This window comes from Triticum aestivum, chromosome 3B (assembly GCF_018294505.1).
Source record: "Triticum aestivum cultivar Chinese Spring chromosome 3B, IWGSC CS RefSeq v2.1, whole genome shotgun sequence".
Lineage (NCBI taxonomy): Eukaryota > Viridiplantae > Streptophyta > Magnoliopsida > Poales > Poaceae > Triticum > Triticum aestivum.
The window spans coordinates 793,462,205-793,469,828 of NC_057801.1; the positions used below are offsets into that span (position 1 = coordinate 793,462,205).

Sequence of the window (7,624 nt, forward strand, 5' to 3'; positions counted from 1 at the left end):
TGTTGGCAGTAGCCAGCCCCTAGCATCGGCGTTCAAATGTTTGAAGCTTTTTCCAACGCCGGTTGAAGCTTTATGCGATACCGGATGTAGCCTTTTGTTGTGGCAATGGTTGGTTCCAGCATCTGTCGCCACTGGCTGAAGCTTTTCGCCGCATCGGTTGTAGCTTTCCAGAATGCCGGTCACAACATCAAGGGTGTCCCCATTGTGCTCTCAGCTCGACGTCCACCTCGAGCTCGTGTGCCATGGCCGCCCTGCCTGTGAGCTCGCAGGTGATGCCTCCCCTGTCGTAGTAGCGCCAGTGCTTGGCCCCCGACGAGCGCGGCCATGGCTTACGAGATGCAGTTGAGAGAGGGGAGGACACTAGCTCGGGGGCGGAGGAGGGGGGGGGGGGGGGGTCGGCTTCGGGGGTGCTCGCCGGAGAAGAAAGGGGGGCTCGCTGGAGAAGATCGCAAGTTTGGACTTCCATGGTAGCCGGGGAGATGGGAAAAAAGTACTAGGAAAGGGAAAGAGAAGGACGTGGGGATGGGGGGGGGGGGGATAACGTGGTGGGTCTAGCGCTGCGTGTGTGGACGAGACCGGCCGAAGCGTTCGGCCGGTGCGCCGTCTCCAAACGTTTCCCTTAGACTTGTCACCAGTTCCTGCATTTTTTCGAATTTATTATAGGACGTTTGCAGGGGGGAGGGGGTGTGTATGTGAGCATCTACGTTCATACCGTGCTAAAAGATTATAGTCGTTATTTTACTAATTCCGAGGAATGCCAAATAGGAACACCGACTACTACCCATGTTTCCGTCTGAATTTGGCAATCATGTGGAACACACTGGATTTGAAACGGCCCGAGTCGAATTCAAATCATTGGTTGACAAGCCATTCATAGCCACTGGCAGCTAGTCCATTGAAAATCGAGGCAATATTATTGTCGTCCGACTCGGTCGTACGTACCGATGAACCACGCGATGGAGCTATCCCGTCTGGCTCACTTCACTCGCCGCGCGTCGCGAAAACCGGAAAGCTGAGGCGGACAGACAGCGACCGCCGGCGCCTCCCAGCCTCGGCCTGGTCGCCTCCTCCCTCCCCCATCCCCATGGACGACTTGACCTCTTCTTCTTCCCCCCCTCCCCCCTCCTCCGCCCACTATACCACGCCCACTCCTCCTCCTGCTACGCCGCAGCCGGCCGCAGAAGCTACTACAGACCTCCGCGTCCGCACGGGTGCCGGCTACAGTTAGAGACAGTGCCGTTCGCTTCTTGGGCGCACCGCGATGCCGCCGGGGGCGGGCCGCCGGGCGGCGGTGGACGTGGAGGACCTGCTGGTGCGCGTCAAGAACGGCGCCGGGCCCGAGCTCGGCGCCGTGGCGCGGGAGGTGGCCGCGCTGGCCGGCGAGGGGAGGCTCGGGGAGGACGAGGAGGGCGGGGTCCTGGTGCCGGCGCTGCTCGCGCGGCTCGCCGGCGCGGGGGACGCCGAGGTCAGGGTCCTCGTCATGGCCGCGCTGCGGCGCCTCGCGGGATGCGCCGGCGGAGAGACCAAGGTGAGTGAACCGAGCGGCCGCTGTTTGGCCTCTTGTGGTCGTGCGCCCTATGTGTTCGATGGCATGCTCGTGGAGGGATGGCCTTTAATGGCTGCTCCTGCATTGAGGCTCCCTTCGGAATCCCTTCGCTCTGTAACTCCGCTGCATAGCGGAGCGGCATATAATAGAAATTTGGGGAGCAGCCAGCAGGGTGCTCCGCGCGCTCCACTCCCTGGAGGATTGCCGAACACAGCCTTGGTGTTGCTTTGGATCATGGAAACACGGATTGTCTTCATAATGGAGAGCTGTAAGAATTTCGGCCTGTGCCCAACCCGCTTACCGCACGGCACGGTGGCTTGCAATCGACAGCTTGCTCTGCCAGCTGCCTATGCCTACAGCAGGGTCGTATATTTTCTGACAATAATGATATGGACTGCTTGATTATATAAGTTTTTCATTTTGCAGAATATGATGGTTAAAGACTAGTAGTTGATCATCAGAGTACAATAAATAATGAACCCGACCATGCTTCCCAATCTGATTGTGTTTCCCGCATGGCTTTGCAGGAGAGGATGGCAAGCATTGAGGCACTTTCAAGCATCGTACGCTCCTTGTCTAGAGACGTCGATGAGAGAATGGAAGCAATTGCGCTGCTATTGGATTTGTCAGACATTCCACAGGTCCGGCAGAGGATTGGCAGGATCAAAGGATGTATAGTGATGCTGGTCACGCTGAGGAATGCACACGAATCACGCACCTATGATGACGCAGAGAAGTTGCTGCACATTTTGTCGTACAACCCACAAAATGTGCTGCTCATGGCAGAGGCTGGCTATTTTCGACCATTGATACATTACCTGAAAGAAGGTATTTTAATTATTCTACACTGTGCATCAAACTGCCATGTTCTAGCATATGTAAGTGTGAGTTATAGTGGTATTCTTCAAAATCAGGCGGTTATGAGCTTCTCCCTTTCTATGCGATAAACTAATTAAGAGCTTCTCAAAATGCACATGTGAGATCCAAGCCATAAAATTGAAGACGAGATCATGTAAAACCATGAAAAATAATGCAATAAGTAATAATAGAGTGCAACCCAGAACCATGGGAAAAACAGGACAAAACTTCAAAATTAATCTGACTAGTTGAATCCCCACTTACTTCAGCACAGATGTGTGTCATCTAGCTATAATGATGTTCTAAGGTTTATTTTCTGTTTTTACAGGTTCAGATATGAACAAGATCCTAATGGCAACCGCTATTTCCAAGATGTTCCTCTCTGAACAGATGAAATCTTCCCTTGGAGAAGACGGAGCGGTCGAGCCCCTTGTGGAGATGTTTAAATCTGGAAACCATGAAGCCAAGCACTCAGCCCTAGCCGCCTTGCGTAATCTCTCTAGCTCTCTGCAAAACGCAGAACTTTTGATAAATTGTGGCATAACTGGATCACTGCTTCAACTCCTTTGCTCGGTCACATCAGTGCTCATGACCCTTAGAGAGCCAGCCGCGGCTATACTCTCAAATATAGCACAATCTGATCGTATCCTACTCCATAGGGATGCAGCTCCTCAGATGCTCTCACTTCTTAACTTATCGTGTCCAGTAATTCAGCTGCATCTTTTAAGGGCCCTCAATAGTATTTGTGGGTACACAAACGCTAAGAGGGCTAGAGCTAAAATTAGACAAAATGGTGGAGTGCAGCTCCTCCTGCCATTCCTTAGAGAAAAGAATGTTGGTATCAAAGTTGCTGCTTTGAATTTAATGTTCCATCTATCAAAAGATGCTTCACAAGAATTGGCCGAACAGATCAGGGAGACCCATCTTGATATCTTAGTGAAGATTATTGCTTCTCCTACACCTGGGATTGCCGAGAAGGCTGCAGCTGTTGGTGTCCTAAGTAACCTCCCGGTGGCAGATAAGAATATCACTAAGTTTCTCACACAAGCAAACTTGCTTCCAGTTCTGATCTCCTTATTGGAGGCAAACATCTCAGCATCTCCGTCGCCACAAAAACTATGGTTACTTGAGGGCATTGCTGGTGTGTTAGCCAGGTTCACCGTTCCTTGGGATAAGAAACTACAAAGCTTAGCAGTTGGACATGGGGTAGTTCCTTGGCTCGTCAAGCTGCTTTCAGAAGGATCAGTAAAGGCAAAGTCTAAATCAGCGACATCTTTGGCTCAACTGTCACAGAATTCAGTAGCATTACGCAAGGCAAAATCTCCAAGGTGGCTTTGTGTTCCCCCATCAGCCGAGTCTTACTGTATTGTTCACGATTACCAGTGCACTGTGAAGAGCACTTTCTGCTTGGTAAAAGCTGGTGCTGTCAACCCACTGGTCCAAATACTAGAAGGCGAAGAGCGTGAAGCAGATGGAGCGGTGCTGGAAGCGCTGGCTACCCTCGTGCACGACGAGATCTGGGAGAACGGGAGCAGGGCGATAGAGAAGGCGTCAGGTGTCCATGCTCTGCTGAGAGTCGCCGAGGCAGGCGAGCTGACCTCCCAGGACAAGGCAATATGGATTCTGGAGAGGATCTTCCGGCTCGAAGAGCACAGAGAGCAGTATGGCGGGATCGTGCAGGCTCTGCTCATCGATCTCGCTCAGAAAGGCGACCCTGTCCTGAAACCGATGATCGGCAGGATCCTTGCTCACCTTCAGCTACTTCAAACGCAGTCCAGCTACTTTTAAGCATAGCCGTTGTGCAGTGATGCTGGTTGAATGACCTGGGCAACCACCAGCGCCCCTTGAAGGATGCCTGATGCCCTGATACATATACTTGACAGGATGTTTGAAGTTCAACATCTCTTTTGTCAACCAAGATGTTTATGAATCTCCCGGATTACCTCTGAAGGGAGATTTTGTTATTGTGCAGTAGTGTCAACACGGCTGCTCTGTATTTTCCTGCTCATTTTTGTTAGTTATAAAGGAGTGCGTTACTCAGATGAAAAAAAGATGCAAGTTTATAGCGTAGGTTAATCATATGTCCAGCGAGAGATACTTCATTGATATGTAGATATATACATACACCCATTGTTTTGTACAGCACATCTGTTCAACTCCCAGGGATTGTAAATTGGGCTACCATGAATTCATGATTGCAGACAGCCGCTCGGGCACAACAAGTTGCTTGAGTCTTTTTTCTCCGGTAATGCTAACTGGTGAACGTTCGCTGGGAAGAAACTCCCAGCGAACGCCCTTGCAGCCGTTTGATCAAAGTAATTGCCACCCCCCAGATTCCAGTTCTTTTAGTTGAACATCTTCTGTTTTTAGGAGAGACCTGTGGACCAGGGATTGCGTCCAGATTTTATTTTTGGGACTGCAATGGCGTGGCTGGTAGTTTAGTGTTTTGGGATCGCATTTTTGTCTTAAAGCATGACATTTTTGTTTATTATACAGTGTATTTTTCAGCTGAAAACTGCCACCATCAGTTCTTGATCCTGTGGCTACGAGAGGCTTCACCGGGGATTTCCTCCAGAGGAACGGTCGCCAGATAACATTCCTATTTTATTTTATTTTTTCCTCCGGAGAGACTTGCCAATGTACGATCACCAATGACTATTAACAGCCTGTTTGTTTCGGGGGAAGTAGTATTAGGGAATGGGAATTAGGAGGGCGTGGGATTTAAATTCCCTTGTTTGATTGGAGGACAGGGGAATTGATGATGGACGGGGAAAGGGAGTTGCCCGTCAAACTCCCACTATCTCTTCCCACGGGGGCTCTGGTAATTGAAGGAGGGAATGGGAAATGAGAGAGAAAAAACCAATCGCCATGTTCGTTGCTCCCATCCCGCAAGCTGCGGAAACAAGATTCCCACGACTAACACCCACCCCAAACAAGGATTAGGACTAATAGTCCACTTCCCATGTCTAATCTCTCAGCTAACTCCAACTTAAAAATTCCCATGCCTTTTCCCACGGACTGTAAAGACTTCCGATCTCTTGGATCCACTGCCACCGCCATATTCATCTCCTCGCCGATTTTCCCCACCTATACGCACACGTGAAAGCTCAAAGAAATCATCATGGTCAAGGAAATCAAGCAGAGCAAAGCCGTCTTCGTCTTCCCGCGGTGCTTTGGCCTTCGCCGCGCAACACGTCCCCGCCACGGCAGGAAGGAGAAGGAGCGTCCTGCTTCTCGGCCAGCAGATTGGAGGGACTGGGCGGCGCTGCCCGTCACCGCCCTGCGCGCGATCTTCAAGCGCCTTCAGACGGACGTCCTCCGAGGGACGGGGCCGGGGCTGGCGTGCGCGTCGTGGCGGCGGGCGGCCGTCGAGGACCCGCTGCTATGGCGCCGCATCGACCTCGCCTCCGACGAGGACATGCAGAGGGACGGTCCGGTAGGATGGGAGGCGATGGCGTGTGCCGCCGTGGACCGCAGCGCCGGCCTGTGCGAGTCCTTCCGCGGCCGCGTCGACGGCGACTTCCTCGTCTACCTCGCCGACAGGTACGCCGTCCGATCTAAATCTGATCAAACGTGAAACCAGTCGATCGATCGATCGGTCAACACGTACGTGAGCTAACTGAGGAGCACCGTGCGTGCGTGCGTGCGTACGTGCAGGGCGCCGTTGCTGAAGAGCCTCCACGTGACAAGCTCGTTCGACATGGACCACAACAAGCTTGGCGCGTTGGCGATGGAGAAGCTGCCCCTGCTGGAGCGGCTCGTGGTGGCGAAGGGTTTCTTCGACGAGCGTATGCTGTGCGCTGTCCTCGACCACTGCCCGCGTCTCCGGCTGCTCGACGCCGGCGGCTGCTACACCTTTAGACAACAGTTTTGTTAGAACTCATCTAGATGAGATATAATTTGGTCTCATTCATCTTTTATAGTTATTGAATGTGATACTATAAGATGTGTGTGTGCTGACGTGAGCTGTATCTGTTCTTGTTTTCAAAGTGAATGAAGATCAAATTATATCTCATCTAGATACCCTTCAAATAAACGTATACGCAATGTAAAAAACCCGGAGGGACTACATGAAGCATACGAGCATATCCAGCCGCGCCCCCAACAGGCCCTTTTCAGGCGTTTTTTCCGCGCCGGCACTGAAAAAACGCCTCAGTCGCGCCCCCAGGACGTCAAATTCCGCCGGCTCGGCCCGATTTTGCATCCGTCGGTCGCAGGCCGAACCCGGCGCACTTGGGGGGGGGGGGGGGGGGGGGGGGCTCGGGGGCTCCGGCGCAAGGGAAAAGCGCGCCTGGGGCCACATTGTAAGGCGAAAATTCAAGCCACCCGTCCAGATTCGCCTCCTCGGCCGCCACCCTGCCGATCCCGGCGCTGTCCACCGCCCACCGCTGCTAGATAGATCATTCCCCGCCGGAAAAAAGAAGAGGTTTCGCCGAGGCAGCCTCTCCGCCGCCGTCCGGGCAACTTTTCCGGCGTACCGGCCGCGCAGGGCCTGTACACCGGCGGGTTTGCGCCCACCTCACCCGCAAGGTGTTCGGTGATTTGCGCGGCCCGGCGATAGACTCCGAAGATGAGGAGGCGCTCGCGGCGTTGCTGGAGGTGGAAGCCGAAGCCGACGTCCAGGAGCAGGAGCATCTCATGGTGCTCGCCGCCCTCGCCGGCCTGCTCGCGAGCAGTGAAAAGCCGCTACGAGGTGGCTCGGCGCCTGGGCGGGTGAAAGCGAAGAACTGGCATCGTATGGAAGGCTACTGCATGCTCTACTCGGACTACTTCGCCAACGCTCCATTGCACGGTGAGGAAACATTTCAGCGCCGTTATCGGATGAGCCGAAAGCTTTTCCTCGGGATTGTGAATTCCATCCGGGAGTTCGACAGCTACTTCAAGTGCAAGATGGATTGCACCGGCACACTTGGATTCACCTCAATCCAAAAGCAGAGCTCCCGGTGTTTCACTCGACGACTATGGGCGCATGGCCGAGTCCACCACCATTGAGTGTTTCTACAAGTTCTGCGGGGCAGTGGTGACAGTGTTTGGACCGCAATGCTTGCGAACACCCAATGCGGAAGACACTGCTCGGATCCTAGCACAGAATGCAACAAGAGGATTTCCTGGGATGCTTGGAAGCATCGACTGCATGCATTGGAAATGGAAGAACTGTCCATTTGCTTGGCAGGGATTGTACAAAGGCGCCAAAGGCGGTTGCAGTGTGGTACTTGAGGC

The 7,624-nt window shown here is 53.2% G+C and overlaps 2 protein-coding genes across 3 annotated transcripts; both read left to right on the plus strand.

The window, feature by feature from the left end:
* The first annotated feature begins 967 nt into the window (after window positions 1–967).
* On the plus strand, window positions 968–4,604 carry LOC123072474 (U-box domain-containing protein 44). 2 transcript variants are annotated; one of them, XM_044496025.1, is made up of 3 exons: window positions 968–1,528; window positions 2,074–2,374; window positions 2,733–4,604. In XM_044496025.1, the coding sequence occupies exons 1-3, from the start codon at window positions 1,262–1,264 to the stop codon at window positions 4,190–4,192; spliced, it is 2,028 nt and encodes a 675-aa protein (XP_044351960.1). In that variant the 5' UTR covers window positions 968–1,261; the 3' UTR covers window positions 4,193–4,604. The 2 variants fall into 2 exon arrangements, with proteins under 2 accessions (XP_044351960.1, XP_044351961.1); XM_044496026.1 differs by lacking the exon at window positions 968–1,528 and adding an exon at window positions 1,579–1,814.
* Window positions 4,605–4,736: 132 nt separating this feature from the next.
* Window positions 4,737–6,281, plus strand: LOC123067926 (putative F-box/LRR-repeat protein 23). The gene is made up of 2 exons (XM_044490503.1): window positions 4,737–5,947; window positions 6,062–6,281. Exons 1-2 carry the CDS (start codon window positions 5,526–5,528, stop codon window positions 6,279–6,281), a joined length of 642 nt encoding a protein of 213 aa, XP_044346438.1. The 5' UTR covers window positions 4,737–5,525.
* The last annotated feature ends 1,343 nt before the right edge of the window (window positions 6,282–7,624 follow it).

What these genes read in the sequence shown, in the direction of transcription:
- LOC123072474 (XM_044496025.1), top strand. Translation starts at nt 1,262, where the DNA reads ATGCCGCCGGGGGCGGGCCGCCGGGCGGCGGTGGACGTGGAGGACCTG. An exon ending in GCGCCGGCGGAGAGACCAAG is followed by an intron (nt 1,529 to 2,073) that starts GTGAGTGAACCG and finishes ATGGCTTTGCAG; the next exon opens with GAGAGGATGGCAAGCATTGA. An exon ending in GATACATTACCTGAAAGAAG is followed by an intron (nt 2,375 to 2,732) that starts GTATTTTAATTA and finishes CTGTTTTTACAG; the next exon opens with GTTCAGATATGAACAAGATC.
- LOC123067926 (XM_044490503.1), top strand. Translation starts at nt 5,526, where the DNA reads ATGGTCAAGGAAATCAAGCAGAGCAAAGCCGTCTTCGTCTTCCCGCGG. An exon ending in CTCGTCTACCTCGCCGACAG is followed by an intron (nt 5,948 to 6,061) that starts GTACGCCGTCCG and finishes GCGTACGTGCAG; the next exon opens with GGCGCCGTTGCTGAAGAGCC.